The sequence below is a fragment of the Condylura cristata genome, unplaced genomic scaffold (assembly GCF_000260355.1).
Source record: "Condylura cristata isolate star-nosed mole 26May11 unplaced genomic scaffold, ConCri1.0 scaffold00009, whole genome shotgun sequence".
Lineage (NCBI taxonomy): Eukaryota > Metazoa > Chordata > Mammalia > Eulipotyphla > Talpidae > Condylura > Condylura cristata.
The window spans coordinates 47,394,756-47,419,683 of record NW_004567110.1 but is presented as its reverse complement, the minus strand read 5'-3'; the positions used below and the strand labels follow the sequence as shown (position 1 = coordinate 47,419,683).

Here is a 24,928-nt window from a genome sequence, read left to right as displayed (position 1 = left end):
TAGAAGTTTTCTTTCCTAGCATCAAAAAAAAAAAAAAAAAGTATATAAAAGCAAATATTTCAGATTTAAATATATTCTGTTTCCTGATGGGAGTATCCTAATATTGCCTCAGTTAAAGTTAAGTTTTTTTAAATAACAAATTTATAACAATCACAACAACAAAAAAAAGAATCAGATGTTAGCATTTATTCATTCAGTAAAGAGGTAAAAATATACTACAGATGGAGCACTGCTGTGTGGAATGCATTGTGCTACACCAGCATAGAAGTTGGGCCCTGCCCTCACCTATGGCCTAAAGTCTACACAAGGAGCCGCGTTGGGAAACCACACTGCAGTAACAGTCCTCTTTATAGCAACAATAGGAGAAAGATAGAAGGTTGATTTTTCAGTGAAGTGACTCAGAAGACTAGTCACATAGTTTTCAAAGTATGAGAAAGGAGAATATATATAAACCTTTCACTTTAACATTGTGAAAGAAGTGATTCTATTAATGTTTCAAATGTATTCTCTGAACCAAGAAAAATATTAATAGTGATAAATAATTTTGATGAAATATTTGATAATTATGAAAGCTGATGTAAGAATAAATAATCAATATTATATAATATTTGATTTCCAGTTACATATTGAAAGACATTAGAGTTGTTAACTGGAAGACATATTAGGAGTACTGGTTAAATCAAGAGAAGGGAGATTGAGGGACATTAATTATGAAAGAAAAGTCATATACCACTTATAAAGGAATGCGTGCTTATTTATACCAATATTTAGAAACCCTACAATGCATTTACTACTTCACATAATTTATTTAATGGTAAACATTCTTAAACAAATGGGAAGTATGGAATGTAAAAACATGAATCTTTTCTGAGTATCCACATATGGTTAACACACATTAGTATTCATGTAAATTTTTACTAAGTGTATGTTAAATGCTTCCTATAAAGAGTTCCCAGGAAATATGATAGGTCTTAACATCAATAGAGATATACCAATCCAGCCTATTTTTGTGTGGTGGTAGTGGCAGTGGGAGTATATTCTTGAAAAATACTACTATTTGTTGAAAATATATACTATGCTCCATGCTAATTACTAGACATGAATTATTTCATATAATACTAAAAACCTATTCTGATATTTATACTGTCTCTCTATGTAATTTAAAGATGAGAAAACAGTGTCAGTAACTTGAATAACTTGCCCAAGGTCATACACTTATTAGCAAATCCAGAATGAACTCACGAAGTTCACCTGCATGTTTGTCATCTGTTTCAGAAGTATGACATGGCATGAGGAGAGGTGTGATATGTGACCTCAACAGACATAGGAGAGCTTGTCAGTGAAGCAGCATGTGAGAACTGGGAGGTGTTGATTTTAGAGAACCGTGATTTTAGAGTTGAAGTAGGAATAGAAGTAAGGAAAGCTAGGAACCATATTGTGAAGACTTGGTATTTTATGTCAAGAAATGGCAAGCCATCCAAATGTTTGCATTTTTAAAAGGTCAACTTCACTATAGGGAAGAACACTGGAAAGAGGCCATAAAGAAAGAAAAAATGACTCAGAGTGAAGTTGCCCCAATATAGTCAAGAAATGGTAGCAGTATAAGTAATGAAGAGAGATTTGAGAGATAGTAAGAAATATGAAATTAATAAGGGCAAAATGTGCTTGAGTATGTATAGTAACATATGCAAATTGCACAGCCATCAACCTGTTATAATAGCTAAATTTGGGGGCTTCTCTGGTGGTGCAAGGGCTTAAAACACAGCAACATGAAGCTATTTGCAGCCACTGAAGCACAAGATCGACCCCCTGCCAGGGAAGTGACCCACCTGGCACAGCAGATCTCTCCTGTATCGTCCACTGCTCCCCTCAGCAGTGTATTTCAGTAGATCTGCCTATTCTCCTCCCCCTCTCACCCAGCCCCACACCTCTAACCTCACCCCCAGCTTTGTGTCTCTTGCATGCATAAATAAATAAATCTTTAAAAGAAATAGATGGGTTCATTTTAACACCATTCTGGAGGTAAAAGAGTAGACAATCATAAATAGCTATTCAAAAGATTTTAGGAAAACAACTGGTGACACCTATTCTGTGAATGAAAAATAAAAGTAGGAGGGTTGCGAATGCTTTTTTAAAATAGTCTTTGTATAGTAAGACTGTAAAGAATTAAGTACCTTCTATATCTTATTTCTTTTAACTAATTTCTTTCAAAGTCACTATGCATGGGAAATCTCTAAGCCATCTATTTCCTAAGGATGTTTGTTTATTTTCTTAGAGCTGAATAAAACTGGATCATGAGAAAAGCAGAGGGAAGAAGTAAAAACATTTGGGAAATGAGCAGAATCACATTTTTTCCAACAGGAATAATATATCCTTAGTTCAAATACTATTGAACCATGGCTGCCTTAGGCTACCACGACAGAAGTTCAAAGGATGCCGTGGAGTGCAAAATCATAACAATCTCTCCATGGAAAAAAAATGATGTGCAAATAGCCGTAGTAGCTGCCTATGTTTTTGTTCATTTCATCTACTTTGTGTTCTTGGAATTGAAATGGATAGTCACTGTTTCTGTCAAAGTTTGAGTGTTGCCCAGGTAACTTCAACTTAATAAAGTAGTGTGAAGAACCTCAGCAGATTAGATGCCTAATTAGTTGTTTATGGCAGTCTCTTGAACCAGGATTAATAGTTCTGGTTTTAATTTAAAAAACAATTGAAGACTTTCATAGAATATGAGAAAATGATCTCATTCACTTTTAAGAACTGAACCTATAAGATTCTAAATACAAACCTATAACTATATAAAAATATATAATTCATGTGAAGAATATTATGAAAATAACAGGTTTCTAAAACTGTACTTAGATGCATAGCATCCTGAATGATGTATTTGCCCTAAGGGAATTTTCTCCTCTTGTTTGCATGACTAAAGGCAGCATCACAATTATAAAGGGTGGTTAAAATGAGGCCCTACATTTAGAAGCCCACAGGTAAATACAAAATTGGTGTCTGTTCATTTTGTAGAATTCTACATGGGAACAAAATTGACTGATTTCAAAATTGTTAACAGATATTTATTTCCCTTTTTGTTTGTCCAATACAAAATCATATTAATGCAGATCTTCAAATTTAGTTTCAGCATTTAGCCAGATAAAGAAAGGACTCTTAAATTTGGTCATGTCATTTCCGGAATTGATCAAAATTATTGTTTTTTGGTACATGGTCCTTTTAAAATCAGAAAATTCTAACATATGCTTTTAGACTTTGGGTGTGTGTTGTCTAAATTTTTTTTATAAAATTTTTTTTTTTTAAGATTTACTTATGCATACAAGAACTGGGGTATAGGCTAGAGGTGTGGGAGGTGAGAAGATTCACCAGAGACAGAGTGGGGAGCAGAACAAGCAGATGTACTGAAATGCATTGCTGAGGGGAGCAGCAGGCGAGACTGGAGAGGTCTGCCTTGCCATGTTGGTTAGCTCTTTGGCTGGGGATCAGATCCGTGTTTTGTGGCTGTTGATAACTTCATAGTGCTGCGCTTTAACCTGCCACCCGGAGGGCCCGTATTGGAAATTATTCTACTAATTATACTGTATTTTCCAAAAAATATACTTATTTGGGTTCCTCAATTTTATTATTGCACAAAATAGTTAAAAATCACAGCTGAAGAAATTTGAAAGTTGTTTTATATATATATATATATAAACTATATCCCTAAAAGATTATATATGTGTGTGTGTATGCATGTATGTATGTATATGCACGTGTGTGTGTGTGTGTGTGTGTGTGTATCCCTAAAACCAGTAACTCCAGTGGGTTTGGCTTATAAGAAAAGTTTTTAGTTGCAGTCAAGTATGTATTATTGGAGAGTACAATAGAAATGTTCTAAGTAGTGTTTGGTCCCATCCTCAATTTAAAAAATATAAGGAAATTAAGTATCCCTTGCTAAAAGTTAGATTTTCTATTTTTAAATGCTCAAAAAATAGTTTTGCTTCAATATTACCTACTGTTAACTTATGGCAAGGTACTGTGACTGCAGTTTAAGAGATCTTCTTGACACCCATTTTTCTTGTATTTTACATAACATGTCAGTTTATAACTAGAATCAGAATAACTCTGATCCAGTAGTCATAACAAAATTTGAGATGGTCTCCTAGAAACAGTAGTGTTGTGATTGCCTACCAAGCAAAGCCTCAGAGTACCTGACAATGAGAAAGTTGAGAGTTAGGAAGTAAACCCATTGTAGGAAAACAGAGTTCAAACAAACCTCATCTCATTTCCATGTCACTGTGAGTTATTGCATATGGCTCCAATCGGGAGATGCATTTTCCCCAGTGTTCAATTTAATGCAGTTCAGCCATGAGAAAGTGACTTCCCTTGTTTAGTACAATTTGAATCAACATTAAATGAGGTGATAGATTTAGAATAGATCTGGAGGTTTTAAAATGTACTTAGAGTAGAACTGTTGTCTATGTCCATGATCATGGTAAAAGATCAGATATGTGGGATTTGAAACTCTTTAAATGTCAGCAGTCATCTACAGGGAACTTTTTTTTTTTTTAAGATTTATTTATTTATTCATACAGAACTGGGGTACAGGCCAGAGATGCGGAAGGTGAGAGGATTCACCAGGGACAGAGCAGGGAGCAGAACAGGCAGATCAACGAAGTACACTGCTGAGGGGAGCAGCCGGCGAGTCAGGAGAGGTCTGCCGCTGCCATGTGGTCACCTCCGGGGCAGGCGGGAATCGAACTCATGCGGAAATCGAACTCATGCGGAAGTGGCTTAAGCTTCTCAGTGCTATGCTTTAACCCGCTGCGCCACAAGGAAGGGCCTAAAGGGATCTTTTAATGTGTAACTTGCTTCAAGAGTTTGAAGTCCTATAAAGTAAACTAACTCTAGTTTAATAGGTATGAATTAATAGCGAGTTAAAATGCAATGTTTTTCGTTTAAGTCCACTTGGGAAATTTGTTGTGTTTTCGTTAAGAATTGAGGGGAAGAATCAAATATTGATCATTTTTGTGCCTCTTATACCTAGAAATAAGACTAGGAGACAATTTTACATTATTTTCCCAAAGCATAGCTTTATAGTTTGATATATATATATTTGATACTTATGTCTAGGATCAGTTGGGACAATCATGAAATAAAAATCATAAAAAATCCTATCAGCAAGTTCCAAATTATAGTTGGGCGAACGATGCTTCAACCAAACATCAATTTATAAGACACCGGTGAAATTTTGGGATTAATTTCATGATATTATCATAATCCTATAAATCAAAATCTCACAAAAGATATATCATAGTGTTAATTTAATGAACATTTCTTTAAATTAGAAAGAAGAGCTTTTACAAACAGTTAAAATATAGTGGGATTTGAGTCATTGAGTTTTAAATGACAGCACTAGAACTTGCTTTTGCAAATGTTGATTGGAAGCAACTGAAGATCCTTGGAATGTAGTATTGATAGGATGTCATATTTGAGTACTTAGTAAGTTACTTAGATACCTTGCTTGGCAAATTATTCTCTTATGTCATAAAATGTAAATGCTGAAGTTCTTTTCATATTAAACAAAGACATAAATGTGCAATCACATGCTCCTAAATGCTGATTCCCCCGAGACTGACTGTGTTTGGACAGTGGCTGTATCCCGCTCTCATCTCCTCTTCTCCATGTAACCAGAGTATTAAACACCACACTTACTTCAAGGTCTTCACATTTGCCCTTCTTAAAATTCTTTTCACAATACCTTCCTCTGATATTCCACTCTTATTTTCTCTTTCCCTACTAAAAACTTTTTCTTTGTAACTTATCTCCACCTGAAATTATCTATTTGTTTCTTTACATTTTCCTCTTAATTTAGTCACCAAACAGGATGAAACTTGACTTTGCCTAATGTTGCGTTCCCAGTACTAGAGTGGGTAAATATTTGGGAGTGTAAATTGAAAGTCTTTTGAAATAAAAAAGAACAGAAAATTATAAAATGAAACAAGAATGGAAGCTAATATTTATTTAGAATATAAGACAAAAGCAAATTACAAATTTTAAAATGCTGATAAATACTATAAGCATTATAAAATCTGTAAAATAAAAGAATGTTTTTAACACATTATTGCCTGACCAGTCTCTATACTATTTTCCCCTTTATTTAACATGGTAGATCTTTGAATACCACTGCAATAGGATATCTGCAGAGCAAATAGAAAGACTGACCTTTCTTTAGCATCTAAAATAACTGGCATCTAAAATAATATTGACAGTTTATGAAAGTCTTTCAATATAAGAAATTACTGCTAATAACTTATAAATGGTTAAATCTAAATATAAACTATGTTTGAATAAATATTCCTTTGAGAAGGTTCTGTATCTTTACATTTCCAACCTTGATTCTACTTCCCTATACACAAACTTCAGTCCTGGATACCTCAGGATATAAACATAATTTATTACAACTTTGGACCCTCACCTCCTTTTCAGCATGTGGTGAGTTTATAATGTGGAGCCAAATCCTACACCTCCACACTATAATAACCTAACTATAAATTGAAGTATTGTAAATCATATACATGGGTCTCAGTTAACCTAGTCCATATGCATCCCTAAATCTACTTTCTTTAGCTCTATTCTAAAAATAACCAGTCAATTCACCACTATAGAACTTGACAGAGGTAAGTTGGGAGCTTAACAAGATAGCAGTCATAGCTATTTGTAGTTTAAATATTTGCTTTTGCAAATTTATAAAAGCATGTTACTAAGTGAACAGGTTGCTAGGCATCTATATAAGTAAGATAATCTGAAACTCACTCTTTTATTCTTATCTTTATAATATATCCAATTCTGCTAGCATGTAATTGCACTTGTTGGTACAAAGTAGATCCTAAAAAAATACTTGTTGAATGAATAAGTGCATGAATCTGTGGGTGAATGCAAAGGAGCATTGTTAAATCAAAGTGCCTTTCAAATTAAATTGGACCCACTAGATATATTTATCATAGTAAAATTAGGCTAAGAGTTTGAGTGATCTGGGGTCTAGTTTCAATATGAAATATGTCAAGAAAATTTATTCAGTATAAGCACAGATACAGTGACCCTTCTCTTTTTGTTCTATAGGGAAATTCACAAATTCTGCATAAATTTGCAGCCTTGTCAAATGTACTTCCTTGGGGGTTCACCCTTAACCAGCCCATTACTTGGGGTGTCTATTACTAAAATTATGGAGTAATTTTCTTCAATGTACATAATATACTTGTCTTTTATGAAGGACAAATTCTACTCTGTAATTTTTATATTTTTATTTTTGTCACTCTCAGGTAAAGAGTTTCATAATTTTTTGAAATGATACTGAGTTAGAAGTGAAAAACTGAAAGCCCATGTTTTTTACCAGGATGGTATAAAAATATAGAATTATTTAAATTGTAATGTACTGTCTATTGTGAAAACCGTGCGAGAAAGGTGAATGGTAGGTCAAAAGACCTCAAATTAAATGGGATTTGCTTTGCTCTATCCCTTTCATTCTCTCACCCCAGGTTAACAGATTAGTGTCACTGGTAATAAAAGAAGTAACCATAAAAATCAAATGATCTTTTGTAAAACCTTACTCTGTGTATTTATTTATGCAGCAGTATTCATTTTCTCTGAGGATTCTGGGCCTAGAGTCTTTCAGAGAATGCCAGAAACAAAATACTTCTTGAAATGTTGTATTTTTCCACTTAACTTTTGAGGGAGTTGAGATAAAGTAAAAAGCTCTGAGGTAAATAATGATATATTGACAGCAAAGTTATGGGCTAAGTGCTAGGCTTTGTTTCACACTCAGTTTAGGAGAATGGAATTCTGTGAGGCTGCAATAGTAAAACTTTACCTCTGTTAGATATATCAACTGTGAATCAAATATAGGCGATTTCCCATTCTGACCTGGTTGTCTCCATTAAAATGTTTCACTTTTTTAAAACCTCAAATTAACCTTGGGATCTAATTGCAATATATACAGTGTTTAGAATGAAAGCCATCATTTTTTGATATGCTGGTGAAAGAAAATATGCGTAGCCTTTTTTTTTTTTTTTTAAGATTTATTTATTCATACAGAACTAGGGTACAGACCAGAGATGTGGAGGGTGAGAGGATTCACCAGAGACAGAGTGGGGAGCAGAACAGGCAGATCCACGAAGTACACTGCTGAGGGGAGCAGCGGGCGGGTCAGGAAAGGTCTGCCGCGCCATGTGGTCACCTCCGGGGCAGGCGGGGATGGAACTCATGTGGAAGAGGCTTAAGCTTCTTAGTGCTGTGCTTTAACCCCCTGCGCCACCAGGGAGGGCCGCATAGCCTTTTTTTAAGGTACATTTTTCTACCTGGCGCTGCACATGTGATTGGTTCTATACAAGTGACACTTTGAAGTACCCTGTCAGAGAACATGTTACTGGCCATGATTTGACTGATTGGAAGATTATAATAAAATCTTTTAAAGTGTCTGACAGAAAATTTGCTGCTCTACTGCTGTTTACTACAACTTGAAATAGGGAAAAATAAATCAGTTTAAGAGGATTAAGGAAATGGATAAAAATTGTAGGCTGCCTGTTAAAAATTATTCACAATTAGAATTTTAAGTAGAGTGAGGCAAAACATGGTCTATCAGGAGGCATAGACATATTTCAGTGTGATTAGAAAAAGATAAAAGATTTTTTCTGTAGGTTCATTTAGCTGGTGTAATGTGCATTATTGATTAAAATGCTAGGATCAATAAGATTTAAAATTGGAATAGAGCAGAACTTAAGAAGGAGAAAAAGGTTATAGTCTGTTGAGTAAGCTATTAAAAGCTTTGTAAAAAATTGATTTTTTTAGACATGAACTGTCAATTACACTTCGTAGCTTTCGTTGGCATGTGCTGTTCTACAACATTCAGGTACAGGTAAAGTTAAAATACATAGTTATTAGATTCATGCATTAATATTTACAAGTGTATTATAAGTAGTACTCTAAGCTAATTATAAAATGTTAGCTCATAAGAATATATATTTTTAATGTGTACTGAAGAGTTTATAATGTTAATGAGGAAGTTGCTTTTCCAGTCATTTAACAGTCAATGAAACCTAACATGTTTCTCCTTAGAAAGCAGTTAATTATGTGTATGCATTTGTACTTTGTCAGGTTCATTTTAAAATTAGAGCAATAATATTGTAAATCTGTTTTTGCTCTTTATCTTAATTTATCAGTATCAAAATGTACCAAATATAGTGAACTTCTCATACAGCCTCATAACTAGGAATAATTACTTAGATGTTACATATAAGCAACCTCTTTGTAGGATTGCCTTTCATTTGTAGGGAAAAATACTAGTTATATCTAGAAAAAATGATGAATAAAATATGAAACCACAGGAAAGCATGTAAAAATGGAGAGAAGTCTAGTTGAAATACCAAGAAATAAAAAAATTAAATCAAACAAAATCCACTAATATAAATTTTAGAAAATTACACTTATTAGTACAATTAATGTGCATTTATAAGAAATATATGCAAATGGTAAAAACATTCAGAAAACAGTACAGCACCTGAAAACCCTAACAACAAGCGATGTACTAACTACTGTAGAGAACAATGTGGATGAACATAAGAAGAAGGGAAGGCAAGGGATGAAGATTCACCAGTCACTTCTGATTACAATTCTGGATTTCCTCAAGGCTGCTCTGGGGATCCTATTCTGATATAATTGATTAAAACTTAATTTTGAAATTTTTATAAAGTCTTATAGAGTAGGTCAAGGAAATAAAACTTTTTTTTAATGATCATGATAATAGTAATTTACTATTTATTTTTTCTAAGACATTTGGTATGCATCAGTATAAATGTATTAACTATCAATGTATAATTATGGATGAATATTAGAAATAATTTCCTTTTTATTTTATTTTTTTTTTTCATAGAAGAACTGGGTGTAGGCCAAAGGTACAGAGGTTAAGAAGTTTCACCACAGATAGATAGGGGAGCAGAACAGGTGGACTGACTGAAGTACACTGCTAAGAGGAGTAGTGGGCAAAACAAGAGAGGTCTGCTGTGCCATGTGGGTCATCTCCCTGACTGGCTTTCAAGCTCAGAGCATAGTGGTGACAGTTCTGAGCTCCCTAGGTCACCAGCAAGGCCCATATCTTACAAACTGTATGAAATATCAACAAAGAACATTGTCTAACAATATAACTTTTCAATTCTGCTTATTTAATTTTCTATAGGTAAGCTTGCTCATAAACCCAATTCATTATACATTTGTTTTAAACTTGAATGCTTAATTTGGGACCCCAGTGGTTCACCCTATATTCTACTTTGAATGAGGTACTCTGTGTGAAAAATAAATGGTTCATTGTCTAAACTTCGGAGGTTTTACTTATAAAGAAAAGTCAGCATCTACATTTGATACTTTGCATTTTTCCTTGTCTGTTTTTCTTTTGGGAGCATTTGTGCATTTAAAGCTTGATATATAATACTCAATTAAAATTAAATATTCCACCCGCAAGAAGCTGGAAAAGATAAGCTTAAACAGCCCATTGGTATATTTTCAACAGTTTTTACATTTTAAGCAATGTAAAAACCATTTAGTTTGAGATTAGGATAGAGGAGGAAAAGTAATATTCCCTCTGCTTGTCTGAGTTCTTAGCTGAAAAACCTGTAATAAAAGATATAACAAGTTGATTAAATTCTTAATTCATGTATACATGGGAGATACCCATGAAAAAATGAGCAATTCTCTGAAAAGGCAAATTTTGGGGTGGCATATACTGCTGTTCCTCAGTAGTAACTTCAGCAGCCTTGAAGAGTGTTAGGAGAAACTGTGGGATTTGACTTGCCCTTACTTTTGCACACAGATGCACCCTGAGTGTGACACTGGAGCAGGCCATCATTTTGGCCAGAAGCCATGGACTGCCCCCTCGCTACATCATGCAGGCTACAGATGTGATGCGAAAACAGGTATGTCTCATGCATATTACAGGGAGTTGTTTTACTGAACCTGAATTTGAAGTTCCATTTATTTATTTATTAAATGTCTCACAGGTGTCTGGGGTGTGATGGCTCTTTTCCTGGGCTCAGAGGATATGTTATGAACAAGAAACATTTATTTTCAGGGAACATAGCCCCCGCAAAAGAGCAGACATCATCTCTATGAGGATTCCTCAAGAAACTTACACATCTGGAAAAAGATTGTTGTTTGGGATAACCTGAAGGAAGATAGGATGTTGGCCAGGCAACATGGGAAAGAACTGATTTGGTTCTTTAATAAGCTCAAAGGATGCAAGGCATTTTCTGTGAATTGTAGGTGATTTAGCAAGGATAACGGGAGTAGATTGGGGAAGCAGATGGGGGAAGGATGTTTCTGAGGACCTCAAAGGGAATCATATATGCCATGCTAGAATGTTTGTGCATTATTCTGAACAGAAAGTATATGTATCAAACTTTCCTTTAAAACAAATATAAAGCAAATTTCTGTCTTAGGTCAGAAATATTTATAAGGAAGAATGTACTTCAAAAAGAGAATTAACTTCCTACATACAATAGCCCAATAGTACTTTAAGTGTGGTAATTTGATTTTTTTTAATAACAGTTTATTTTTACATCTTTTTGTACATTTTTTCTCAATTGTAATCCCCGTGGGTTTCCCATCACCAAGTCACCCGTGTACCATCACCATAATCCCGTGCACTTCCCTCCCCCCACCCCCTGTTTTTTATCCCATTCCCCACTCCACCCCCACAGAATGTCTCTGGTATATGGCTGTTCATTATTCTTGTTATTTTCTCGCCTGGTCCATTATACTCCTGCTATGAGTGAAACCATCTGGTATTTTTCTTTCACTTTCTGGCTTATCTAACTAAGCATGATCTTTTCCAGCTCCATCCAAGTTGCTGCAAAAGACATGTGTTTCTCTTTTTGGTTGCTGAGTAATATTCCATTATATATATGTACCACATCTTTTTAATCCAGTCATCTACTTTTGGGCATTTGAGCTGCTTCCATGTTTTTCCATTTGTAAATAAAACAGCAATAAGATGGGGGTGCAGGTATCATTTTGGTAATTTGATTTTTAACTCCTGAAATTCTTTCAAAAGGTAACAAAAGACTCACTAATATCCAACTTAGTGATTATTTAGAAAATATGCTTAACTTGGTTGAAAAGGTAGAATTTGATGGAAAGGAAATTGTAAGGCATTAATTTCATACATTATTCTGTCACCTTTTCCAAGGACTACCGCAGACAATTGATTTGACAAATTTCTCTACTTACAGACTTATTTTAAATATCCCAATGATAGTGAGTGACTTAATTTTCTAAGAAGATTTATTTATTTATGCATATAAGAACTGGGGTACAGGCCAGAAGTATGTGTGGGGAGTTGAGTGGATTCACTAGAGATAGAGTGGGGGACAGAACAGGTGGATTGACTGAAATTCACTGCTGACGGAAACAATGGGCAGGACAGGAGAGGCTTGCTCTATGATGTGGGTCAGTTCCCTGGATGGGAATCAAACTCTTGCTGCAGTGGCTGCAGGATAGTTTCATAGTTCTATATTTTAACCCATTGTGCTACCAAGGAGGGCCCTGAGTGACTTGATTTTTAAGACATGGTTTTGCAATTATGACTGCCTTTTTTATTGAAGACTTAGTGCAGAAATCTCAGGCAAACAAATTCATGGGGGTTTGTACCCATGGCTACACTGTGCACGGTTGAACAAGCCAAACAGAGTGACAGTCATAAGATGGAGGCCAGTGCCATCCTGGGTCTGCAAAAACGAGGTGCAAAGAATGTGGCAAGCATTAGTGCTTTGCATTGAGAACGCAGAGCTGAAAATTGAAAATCACGATCTCTTGAGGTACAGTAGGGATTTGCTAAGTAAAGGTTAGCTCCATGAGAGGCATATGACATACTATGGTTCATTTGGAAAAGGGCAAATACAGATGCAAATGCCAGCTGGGATGATTTGTATGTGTGTGTTGGCATGCAAATTCAGTTTTAAAAAGTAGATGAAGGCAAACTTGTAGTTATCAGGATTGGGATTTGCATGCTAAAACACACAGAAGGAGACTAAACTTTCTATTTCACTCTTACTTACTATTAAGAGTGAAACTCAAGTAAATTTGCAGTAAGACTTGGAGGATTCATCTGAAAATTATGGTTTGTGGCAGACTAAGAGATTAGTATTAATAATTTTTAAAGTTATCCAATAAGTGGGTAATTTTAAGTGACACCATTTAGAATATGTTGCTTCTTTCTTTTGTATTTGTTTATCTGACCCAAGTTATGACCTTTTGATGGGATTCCAAAAGACAGAGAATTGGTTTCTGACTTATTTGTGAAAAATCATAGAGGGTCCTCAATTTAGACAAGTTGGAATAGACTGATGCACAGAAGTTAATTGTGGAACATTCTTTCTGTTGCTGATACTCTTTCTAGTATCAAGAGTTCAGACAGTGGGATTAATAAATAGGATACAATCTGCAAGTTAACGTTTATGTGGGATGTGAATGGTTTGAACACAAGTGTGAATGAAAGATCTCAATTTTCTCTTTTGACTTGCAGCCATTTATACTCCACATTCTTCTAAATTGAGTGGTTAGAATATTCTCTAAGTAATTAATAATACTTTCTAAGTTTTTAGTTTCTTTTTAGGCAAAGGAGTTTTTCAGGATGATTAAATGTTCTCATTTCTAATTACAGTGTAGTTTTCATGTCTAGATTTTGTGCATATATTTTCACAGAGCTATTGTTTTAATTGGCTGATTATTAGAAACAAAGATAAAGGCAAGAATATGCCCTTATAATTTTTTGGTGATTATTTTCTGAAGCCACATTTAACAGATTGTAAAGACTTTTTCATTGCTAGAGTAAATTATCTTTGTAGTTACAAACTTTCAGATAGAATTCTTACATTTTAAAGATCCACATACACATGCTTGTACAGAACTTTTGCAGACGTTGTTCTAGGAAAACAACTTCTCAGTAAATATTATGAAATATAAACTAGTTAATTATTCTGTTAAGAACAAAACAGACACAGTGATAAGACTGTGACTTCTGTTGCATGAAATTATGGGGGCCCTCTCTGGTGGTGCATTGGGTTAAAGCACAACACTAAGAAGCTAAAGCCACTTCCGCTTGAGTTCGATCCCCGCCTACTCTGGAGGTGATCCACAAGGCAGGCAGACCTTTCCTGACGGCCCACTGCTCCCCTCAGCAGTGTACTTTGTCAGTCGGCCTGTTCTGCTTCCCACTCTTACTCTGGTGAATACTCTTATCACCCCTGCACCTCTGGCCTGTACCCCAATTCTGTATGCATAAATAAATCTTTTTTTTTAAATTATGTAAACAGCGGGTATTTAGTATTTTTGCTGTCTTAAGAATCGCTTCTAGAAATAAAGATAATGAACAGTAATCTGTTATTTAAACTTACTTTGAATGATTTAGATGACAGGAAGTAGATGTCAATCCTTTGAAATAGTATATCAAAACTTTTTAATTATTAAAAGCTTTAATTTTGAAAACACTCCTATGATTTCTCTCTCTTCCTCCTCACCCAGTATCTTTTGATATTAAATACATTGTTTGAATAAGTACCTATACTTAATTGGTAATGGTATGTAACTTAGTTACTTCATAGAGCTAAAAATGATTTCCTGACTTTTTTAGGGTGCAAGAGTTCAGAACACAGCAAAGAATTTGGGAGTCAGAGATCGAACCCCACAATCCGCCCCAAGGTAAGCAATTCGTTAAGTCTCTTTTTCCCAAAAGGCTTGCCTTCATTTTCCAGGAAACTCACTCAAGGCTGTTTTCAGTGTAGACCTGATTGTAATCATGGAAACTGGCCTTGTAAAATACCTGGCTAAATGTGATTAGCTGCAAATGCTTAAGGATTAAATGGAATTTCAGTTTCTTGCCTTATTTTGTTTTGCAAGTTCTAGCATGAATTCAAAACCAAAACTATACACAAGTACTATTAAAACATGGAATCCAACTATACCAAGCTACCAAATGCGTCTTTTACTTAGAAATCTGTGACTACCACTTTGAAATCATTGTCTTTTTTCTCTCAATGGAAAACTTTTTTATAATCCAATTCAGATTTCAGTTTCTCCTTGAGCCCTGTTTTCAGTTTCCTTGCTCTCTGTGTTCCCTTGTATCTCATGCTTTATATTGACTTGCAATGTGTTGTTGTTACATGTTTTTTTTGCCCAGTCTAAATGTAAATTCTTTGGACAAAGGGAATCTTTGGATTTTATTCATAACACATCATACAACCTACATAGGAGACATCAAATATCTGAATTGATTTCAAGAATGTGAGAATGAAGAAATGATTGAGCATGCTTTCTGTCTGTCATCATACCCAGTATTAACAGTCCATAAGAACTGAACACTAATCCAGCTTTAAAATATCTGAGCATGGAATAGCCATCGAACAAATGTTGGTTTATTTTCCTGATGATGTTAGCCTAAGCTGTCATCTATCTCATTTTACATTTGATTACATTTCTGTATATTTGCATCTTCACAAAAAGTGGGCTTATCCAAGTAGTCACAGATCAGACAATCTGTATTTGTTTCTACTTACAAAGAATTTACCAGAGTAAGAATGATGACTGCAGTGTTTATGAAGTTATATTTCATTCTGAAAAACTACATGGGCAGTGAAAGTTATTTCAAAAGGGAAGACGTATTTTTCCCCTGAAAATTAATGGATCACTCATATTCTAATTGTAATTATTTTTTTTATTTTTGTTTTTTTTTTTTTTAAGATTTATTTATTTGTGCATACAGAACTGGGGTACAGGCGAGAGGCTTCACCAGAGACAGAGTGGGGAGCAGAACAGGCAGATCGACGAAGTACACTGTTGAGGGGAGCAGCGGGCGGGTCAGGAGAGGTCTGCCACGCCATGTGGTCACCTCCGGGGCAGGCGGGAATCAAACTCATGCGGAAGCAGCTTTAGATTCTCAGTGCTGTGCTTTAACCCGCTGCGCCACCAGGGAGGGCCGTAATTATTTTTAATGTTAACTCCTCATGCAATTTAATTCTCAAGTTTTGGTAATATTATCACTCATAGTTCATTAGATTAGAACCTAAGACTTTTTGTTGCTAAAGAATCTTCTCACATAGACATACTCTTTCCAGAACCTTGAGCAGATATGTTTGAATAATAGACCCAGTGAAGTGTTAAAATTTCAACAGGAAAGCAAGATAATGGCTCAACAAGGTCTTCTTAGCAAGAGTTTATAAACACTAATAAAAAGTAGTCTTAGGATAAGATTTTTAGCATCCTGATCAATAAACTAATACACAAGCTGAACATAAGGAAAGAAACTGATGAACTCACTTTTTCTTTATCAGGTTATGTTTTGAAACACTTCAAGTGAAACAATAAAATGTGTCAGGTCTAGATTTGAAGTGTTTGCAAGGGAATAATAACCCTTTTATGAGAATCTAAAATAATTTTAAAATTTTATTTATTTTTTTCATTCATTCTACCAATATTTATTGATGATATAAGAAATGCAATCACAGGCCTTTTTTCTTAGAGCACATATTTTGTCTGTATACCATATGGATGGTATGTATACCATATTTTATGCCCTGACAGCTGAGGATGTATTCAGGTAATACATCTCCCATGGAGAATATAAATTTTAAAAAGAAATAGGTTTGGGCCCTCCTCGAGTTTTCATTTAAAAAGATGAAATGAGCAAAACATAACTACAAGAAAGTTAAAATGTGAGAAGCCCTCTATGCGGGCTTCAGAGTGTGTGCTGACGACCACAGAAAGTCTGGGATCCTTCCCACTAGTAGACAGTATATAAAAGAAAACATGTTGGCTTTCAAGTCCAGGTCATCCAAAGGCCAACTTGGGGTAATGTTTCTGGAAATAAATTCAGGGAGATTGTGTTTGCTATCTCTGCCTGAGATATTTGGTTCAAATACCCAACCCTTCTGTCATAGTTTTCCTTTCATGATTGGCCTTCAGTTATTTCAGCAAGTATATATTGGATTTCTACTATGTGTCTATAGGTAGATGTTAGATACTTTGTTAAAAAGCTAGGGGTAAAAACCATCCTTTCAGTGAAGAATAGTAGAATGGCAATTGAATAACATGAGAATAGTGTAGAGCATGTGATTAGAACTCTGATACAGGTATGCATGGTCATAAGAACACAAAGAAGGGACATGTAATTCAGCCTGAGTTTGGAGGGCAAAAATAGCATATTATTGCTCCCTGTCTGCCTGGTACCAGACGTGCCATTCTATACAGTGAATGCAGTAACACCAGTGCCTGAAGGAGACATCACATCCTGACGACTACCCAGATCTTTTACCAGTGATTGTCTGTGATATAAGAAAGATGCAAAGCAAAGCTGAGGATGTAGGCAGCGTCTGAATCAGTAAGAGGCTTGTAGGAAATACTCTTAATGTGAAGACAAAAATAGGAGAATGTAATTTAAAAAAAATCTTCCTATTTGTGAGATTTGAATTTGAGAATTTATCTTAACATGAGGAGGATAGTTTGAGGTCAGCTAAGACTGAATGCAGGAACTTGCCAAAAACTATTGTACTATTGAGAATGAACAGGAGAGGAGAGATTAGAAAGATATTTAGACAACAGAATTAATAGTGTGTAAATGCTGGTTAGAATTAAAGAGAGTAGAGATGGATTCTAGCATGAACACCAAATCTTTGGCTTGTGTAGTAAATGGTTCTAGTCACTGAGATCATAGATGAGGTAAAAGAGTATATAGAGAGATGATAAATCATTGGTAATATTGAGACGAATAGGAATATCCCCCTGGACATCCATGTGGAGATGATTTTGTGAACCAACCAGCAAGGTTGCTCCTCCTCTGACTCTCATACTTTGGTTCTCCAAAGCAGTAAACATATCTTCATCAAGAACAAGATAATACATTCCACATGTAACTGGTCTTATTATTTTCTGTTACGTCACAAAGTCTGGAAACTATTGTGCTATGAGAGCGCATTTTCACTGTTTCATTGGGAGATAACATGCTCGAATGGTTCAAGTGTGAAGTTTGAGACCCAGCTTCTGCTAGGTGGCCTTATTTAGTGAGGTTTTTTTTCTCTGAAACAGCTTTTTCATCTGTAAGATGGGGAGAATCACCCTGGAACATAGTACAACTAAATATAGCCTTAAAAGAAGCTTTTGTTTATGATCTTGACACAGCTTTTTTCTATGTGGAAAGGGCATGGTTTTGCAACTGAAGTTGGAAAATTCTGCTCTCTGCAGATTTGGATTTGGGCTGGAAATTTCAGCTTTAAGACAGCTGCCTGCACACATATAGGAAAAGGAAGAAGAGGAGCCAGGAACAAACCTTTGCCCCCTAGGACCACGAGTGTCCATGAGTGGAATGAGGACACCAGAAGGGCCTCAAAATGTTGGGGGGAAAAATGCCTCTGACTATCTAACAATTTAGCTGCCAAAAACCCTAATTCTTCAGTGCAACTCTAACCTATTATATTTTACTTCCAAACATCATCTGCCTGTTCTAAATTCCCAATGCCCCACAATTTCCATTACAAATGTGTCTGAACTCAAATAACCCTGAGTCACTTCCAAGAAGCCTCACAGAAGCTGATGCTACCCGGCTTCGCCATTCCCAGAGCTATTATTTCATTAGGTGATCACAGGGAGTAGCCTTTTCACCAATTTGCAAGGCAGACATTTCAAAAACTCATCTACCTTGTGGCATCAGTTACATTTTGTGGAAACGTGCAGTGCACGGTAATGGAATGTGATTCTCACCTCAGATCTCTCAGACATTTACACGCAGCCTCTGTGGTATATTCTGAGTAAGGCCACTGCTCCTTTTTATTCATTAGGCAGAACTACCTGGGAAATAGAAAGATAGAAAATACAGGGGAAACGAACTTTTCAATCATGCTATTATTCTAGCACTGGGACACAATTTGAAACAACACCTTATCTCCCTTAGCTGCACAAGAAGCTTTGAAGTCCATCAACTCAATTTAATGCTTTTTTTTCCTAGGAAGGATGAAATCAGCTTTTCTGATGTGAGATGTCCTTATGAAAGGATTCATTTTCCTCTGTGAACATGACATAAAGCATTAACCACCTTCCTCATTCAAAATACATTTTGCAAACCTCCAAAGGCAATGATAACTTCTATATGTTTGCAGACTAAAAAAGTTCATTTTTGTTGACTTAGTTTCTATTAATAAATTTTCTCATTTTTCCCCTTTGACTTAGAATTACTTAGGATTATATGTTCATATGAGGTAAAAATTTATAATTTGCTGAATTTGTCAATCCTCATTTTAGCTATGTTCAACTTAATCTACAAAAGGGAGAGAATGGCCACAGTTACCCTCAGTTAGGAATATTTTTGAAAAAGAGCAAAAGTCTTCACTTTTTTAGGTTATCATCTAAACTCTGAAGTAGGACCACAATGGGCAAAGACACTACTGAAGACAATGGGAAGAGTCCACCATCCAGTTGCTTTAGTCAACCTATCTTAAATGATAGGTTTGCCCTGTGCAGTTGACCCCACAATTGTTATATTCTACTGTGTTGGTTCTGGATTTAGGATTGAACCACTGGGATAATGGGAAGCACTAGGAATTGCATAGTCCTAGTTCAGTTTCCTGAGTTTGCTTTAATACTGGGTGGTCCCAAAGTACTAGACCTGGGTACATGATAAGGGGACCATCTCAGGCAATCTCCACCAGTTTAAGTGGACTCCTTCACCCACATGTACCTTCTCCCAGTTCTACTGAGAGCTGAAAGGAAGGAATGGACAGAGTTGAGCAGATATTCCTTATGAAACCCCAGCTAATTTTGTCTTTGGGATTCAAACCTCAGGAACCTGTAGCATCAGCCTGTCCCTAACTAACTGCCTTCAACAGGGAAATAAAACTAACTTCCAAAGAGGAAAGTAAAAAAAAAAAAAAAAAAGGTAACATATTTCTAAAACTGGCCAGAAAGTCATGTACCAAGACAATCATGATCAACAAGATGGTAATTGCAATAACACTTCCTCAGAATCAGAGAATAAGTTTTCTACCAGCAAGGTAACTACAGGGGTGGGTGACACTGGAACAGAAGCAACATTGCACCATCTAGATGTGCAAGCAAACTGATTACTAAAGAACCAAACAGAAAAATTGGAATTTGCTATTTTCTGTGTGATTTTAGCAAAAAAGACATTATCCTCAAACCTCTATGTTGTGAAATGATTGCCAAGAGTTTTTGGTTATCCAAGAAAGTACATCTCAGGTAATGGCAATAAATCTGTCCACTGTCACACTTTCTTGTGACTCTTCTAGGCTGTACAAGCTGTGTGAGCCACCTCCCCCAGCTGGAGAAGAATGAAGAGAATCCCCAAGCAACCAGGAAATCAGAAACTTCTGAAAACTGGACAAGACAAACATGCCGGCTAACCATTCTCAACTCATGATAAATGAATTTTTCTCTAAACCTCTCACTATGATGTAAATAACTAATTTTCAGTTTGTGCATGGATATTTGTGCTGGAAATGTAAATGCATTTAAATAATTCAACTACACAAATTGATCTATGAATTCACATTAAATGTTCCTTTTTAGGGTAAATTTCATCCCTGAAATTTATGGAAACATTATCAGAGATAAAAAACATTAACCATATTGCTTCCTCTCATTTTTTAAAATTATTTTATTGTGTTGTCTTCTCCTCCACATCAGAACATGTATTTATGGATATTTCCACTTGAAGAAGTGGGACACTGAAGAAACATGGTCATGATTTCCAGATCATCAAATAAAAATGTTACAGACAACATGGATTAGGTGCTGTAGACTTTCAGCCTCCCACTGGTATCAGAGAGTAGTCTGTGAATGGAAAGTGAGAACACACTTTTTTCTTTATTCTAAGGGCAGAGTTCTCAGTAGTGGAGGCTCTCGGCAAGGCCTTCTTTCAGCTTTGAGGTATCTTATCTTCTCATGGACAGTGAGAGTAAGTCAATGCTGTCATTGGTCTCTGAACTGGGCAGGACTCCTTGTGCCATGCACACCAGGTGTACCAGAAGGAGAAGTGATGGGAAGAGGCAGGAACAGGGGGAGGTATGGAAAAGACTAGGGTGAGTTATGACATTTAACTTAGATGCCTAAAATTTGTACTTTTGTTAAAATTTTCATTTGAGATACCAGACCCTTAAAAGAACACATTATGCTTGAACAGTTTTCTATTATAGTATATTTATCTAATATGAAGATAAAACTTTATTTGTTGGTCTTTAAAAGGACTATTACGGACCTTAGCAATTTATAGAAGCACAGACTGTATCCTCTTTTCATTCTTAATTACACATATATGTTTATTATTTCTGTGTCAATAAAATAACATTGCGTTAACATACTATATATGGTAATACTGACTTTAATACACAATTTTTAAGTAATTAAATGCCCTTACTGTGGTTGTGATAATTACATGAATTTAGACTAATTGAGTATGCGAAATGCTTTTCATAACTAAAATATATGCAAATTACTATTAAATTTTAATTTATGAAATTTGATGATGATTTTCAAGCTTTTTTCAAAACCTTTTTCACTAGTGCATTGAATAACAAAACTGTTACATATGTATCTGTAAGATGTTTATATACTGATCAAGGTAATAATAATTGTTATTTTAGCAGAAAAGCACATTTTTGTGATAAGTCCATAACCATAATTAAAAATAAAGAAACCAACATCAGAATTTTCAAAAAAAAAATTCAACACATTTAGTTTAATAACGTTTTGCCCTTAACATAAATATCCATATTAAGCATATACCTAACTAGCAGGGATTCATGATGGTATCAGCAGGTGCCTCTGCACGTCTGTTAGTAAATTGTGATTTTCCTGTCTGAAAATCCTGTGTTTGTGTTCAATGCAGATATGATGAGTGAACAAAATTGATGAACTAGAAAATGCTTTTCATATCATCATTACTATTTTCTAATTACCATCCTGGTAGTAGTAATCCTCATTACAAGCGCTAAGAGGAACATTCTAGTTGTACTTTGCTGTGTGTCATGAGGGAAATGATCTGCTAATGTGATATTTATAAATTAGCATATTTTAAAGCATTTACTTTTCTATATAATAAAATGTGCTTTATATTACTTTAAGGATTAAACACACATGTACCACCTTTCAGATTGCTTGGCATCTATTAAATGCTCATAATATAGGAATGATTTACATATCATCAGTCACTGCCCTTTTTTTGTTGTTGTAGTATAAATTGTAGCCACAATAACTATGTACCAGGCAATGCAAGATTTCATCATCTTCTGTTGTTACTGCTTCATTTAAGCCTCATAATGAGTTCAAGGTGGTGCTCTTTCCACCATTCTCAGTTTACAACTGAGGAACTGAAGCCATGAAGGGCCTCATGGCTTACCCAAGAACACAAGACTGACAAGTGGTAAAATCAGTTTTTGAAGCCAGAAAGTCTTTCTTTTAACACATTGTTTTTCTTCTTATTTCTGTTTAAATTGTTATAATATTACAAGTTATAAGTATTGTTGGTATTATATAGTCTGTTTTGCCTTTTCGTAATACATTACATATTGAAAATATAAAAGTGAAGGGAAATATGTCATTATTTTACTATTAAAATAACAATTTCCTGGATATTTTACAATTCTGGGTATACATTTCAAGGAAATCCAATGATAATGCAATCTGAAAAAGTATGTTTGTTATTGAGGAAAACAATTTTGGATATTTGTTGGAAGTCTGGAAATGTACATCATGTAATTTTGACAGTTATTCTAAAACATTGGGAACAGTAAACAGATGTCGCATGAATGAATTTTTCAATCCATACTATAATGTACCTCCATGTGAGACATTAAACATTTAAGTATGAGCAATTTGAGAAGAGTGGAATTTTACATCTGTTTATTTCCACTACTGTTTGGGAAGGAAAGAAAAAAAAGGAATTTCTGTTTTACTTACATTGAAAAAAAAAAGATGAATTTGGAGTCTAATCTTTCTTTTGTTAAAAAAAAATCACAATCTTAGAATTCTCATACTGTCTTTTTAAATTCTTCCTCTTTAAATTGCATTCTGTCAGCAACTTAAATTCTTGTACATTCATAGACTACCCTTATGGCAAGAATGCTCAATTTAAAATTATACTTATTTCTCATGGTGTGGTAGCACCATGGCATTGTGATACTGGTGCTGACACTATTAATATAAGTATTGTGACAGTTAAATTCAGAATGAACTAAAGTTGACCTAAGCACTAATGATAAAAATCAAAAATAGATTAAAAAAAAACTGAAGGACATAATAACTAATTCAAGAAAACTATTTTTAGCCCTTTGGGCACATACATGTGGTAGATAAAGTTAGCATTTGTTGACTTGGACATACTCGGTTGATACTTACTCTGTGTATTTTAAAATAATGCATTTGTATTTAAAACATTAAAGTGCTCATTATTCAATAGGCTATTTTCCTATATGACATGATTTAATGCTAGAGGACACATTTTTATTCTCTTATATATTTGAAAAAATATAAGATTAAGTCATTTTACTTTAAAGATCATTTTTAGAACTTCACTTGTGATACTGCTATAGAAATTAACCTTTAGTATGTGACTAAATTGCTTTCTAGTTTTGAGAAATTGTGTTTAACTTTTAGACTTATTTTAAATTAACTATTACACTAAATTATAGCTTACTCCCACAAAGTCTGGAGTAGTTATTTCATTAACGTGTATATTTTAACCAATTTGCAGAATGAATCATCATATTTCCAGCTTAAGTATAAGGTATGACTAAGTCTGAAAAGGTTTTGAAATGGTTTATGATGATCTGAACTTAGATCAAAAAATTTTCTTTACACTATTTTTTGAGGTGTTTGTGAAGAACCCAAGGAAAGCTTCACTGTTCATGAAGCAGAAGTGGGAAGGGACAGTTCTAAAAGGATTCTGGGCTTGAAATATGTTGAGGTGAATTTCTTTTACATGCAGTGACCGCAATCAATTAGATGCTGCAATTCCATAATAGTTATTACAGTTAAATTGTGGTTTGAGAAGAATTTTACTACTTCAAAACTTTGCTTTTTTATGGTGTTCTCAACATTCATAAGGCTAGCTGTGTGTGTAAAGAAGACTGAGATATGGCTGGTTTGCTGTCCCTGTTGCTGCATAGGCAGATGGACCTTATTCACTCAGGATAGCTTGTTTCTCTCACTGAGAAGAGATGGTATGGTTTACTAAAGAAAATATATGGATAAAATATGTGTATATATGCATTGCACATATATGTATATATGCCCCTATTTTATAGAATCATAATTACTAAATTTTTGTAACAAGACGTACTGAAAATTACGTAGGCTCATTTCTGTTTGTATGAAGATATAAAAAATGGAGTTATTCATTATATTGAATGTCTGTTTTGTAGACATCAGAGCTCTCTAAATATACATGAGGCATACCTGGTAGACCATCTTTTAATAACTGACACTAGTTTGCTACTCAGTCTGGCATCAATTTATCTGACTGCTAATCAGAAGTAACTAAGAATAAAAATTACTGACTTTTAAAATGCTATTTATACTATAAATGGAAGCTTGAGTAGTTAATTTTGGGCAAACAGTAATAAATGCCATTTACTCATGTATTCGTTCAACAAGTATGTTGGAGAATTCACTTCACACAGACACAGTGAATGGGCCTCGATCGTGCTGGATTTGTTTGCTTTGAAAACCTTCACAGTGACTCTTCCATGTTAATGATTGCCTGTGTCTGTTATTTGAAATGACTTTATTTGTAATGTAGACATACTTTAATACTGTGTAGGTATATATAAAGTGTGAAATGAGAGAGCTAAATTGGTAAAACACTTTAGGAAAGATACATTTAAATTTGAATATCTAA

General features: G+C 34.8%; 1 protein-coding gene across 1 annotated transcript in view; it reads left to right on the top strand.

Moving 5' to 3' along the window:
• PREX2 (phosphatidylinositol-3,4,5-trisphosphate-dependent Rac exchange factor 2) overlaps positions 1 to 23,007 on the top strand; it is a 238,851-nt gene extending 215,844 nt beyond the window's left edge. Inside the window, exons 38-40 of the mRNA XM_004679816.2 lie at positions 10,847 to 10,949; positions 14,663 to 14,730; positions 20,322 to 23,007. Of these exons, the coding sequence (XP_004679873.1) occupies positions 10,847 to 10,949; positions 14,663 to 14,730; positions 20,322 to 20,367 (217 nt within the window). The 3' untranslated portion in view covers positions 20,368 to 23,007. The remainder of the gene's footprint in view (positions 1 to 10,846; positions 10,950 to 14,662; positions 14,731 to 20,321) is intronic.
• The last annotated feature ends 1,921 nt before the right edge of the window (positions 23,008 to 24,928 follow it).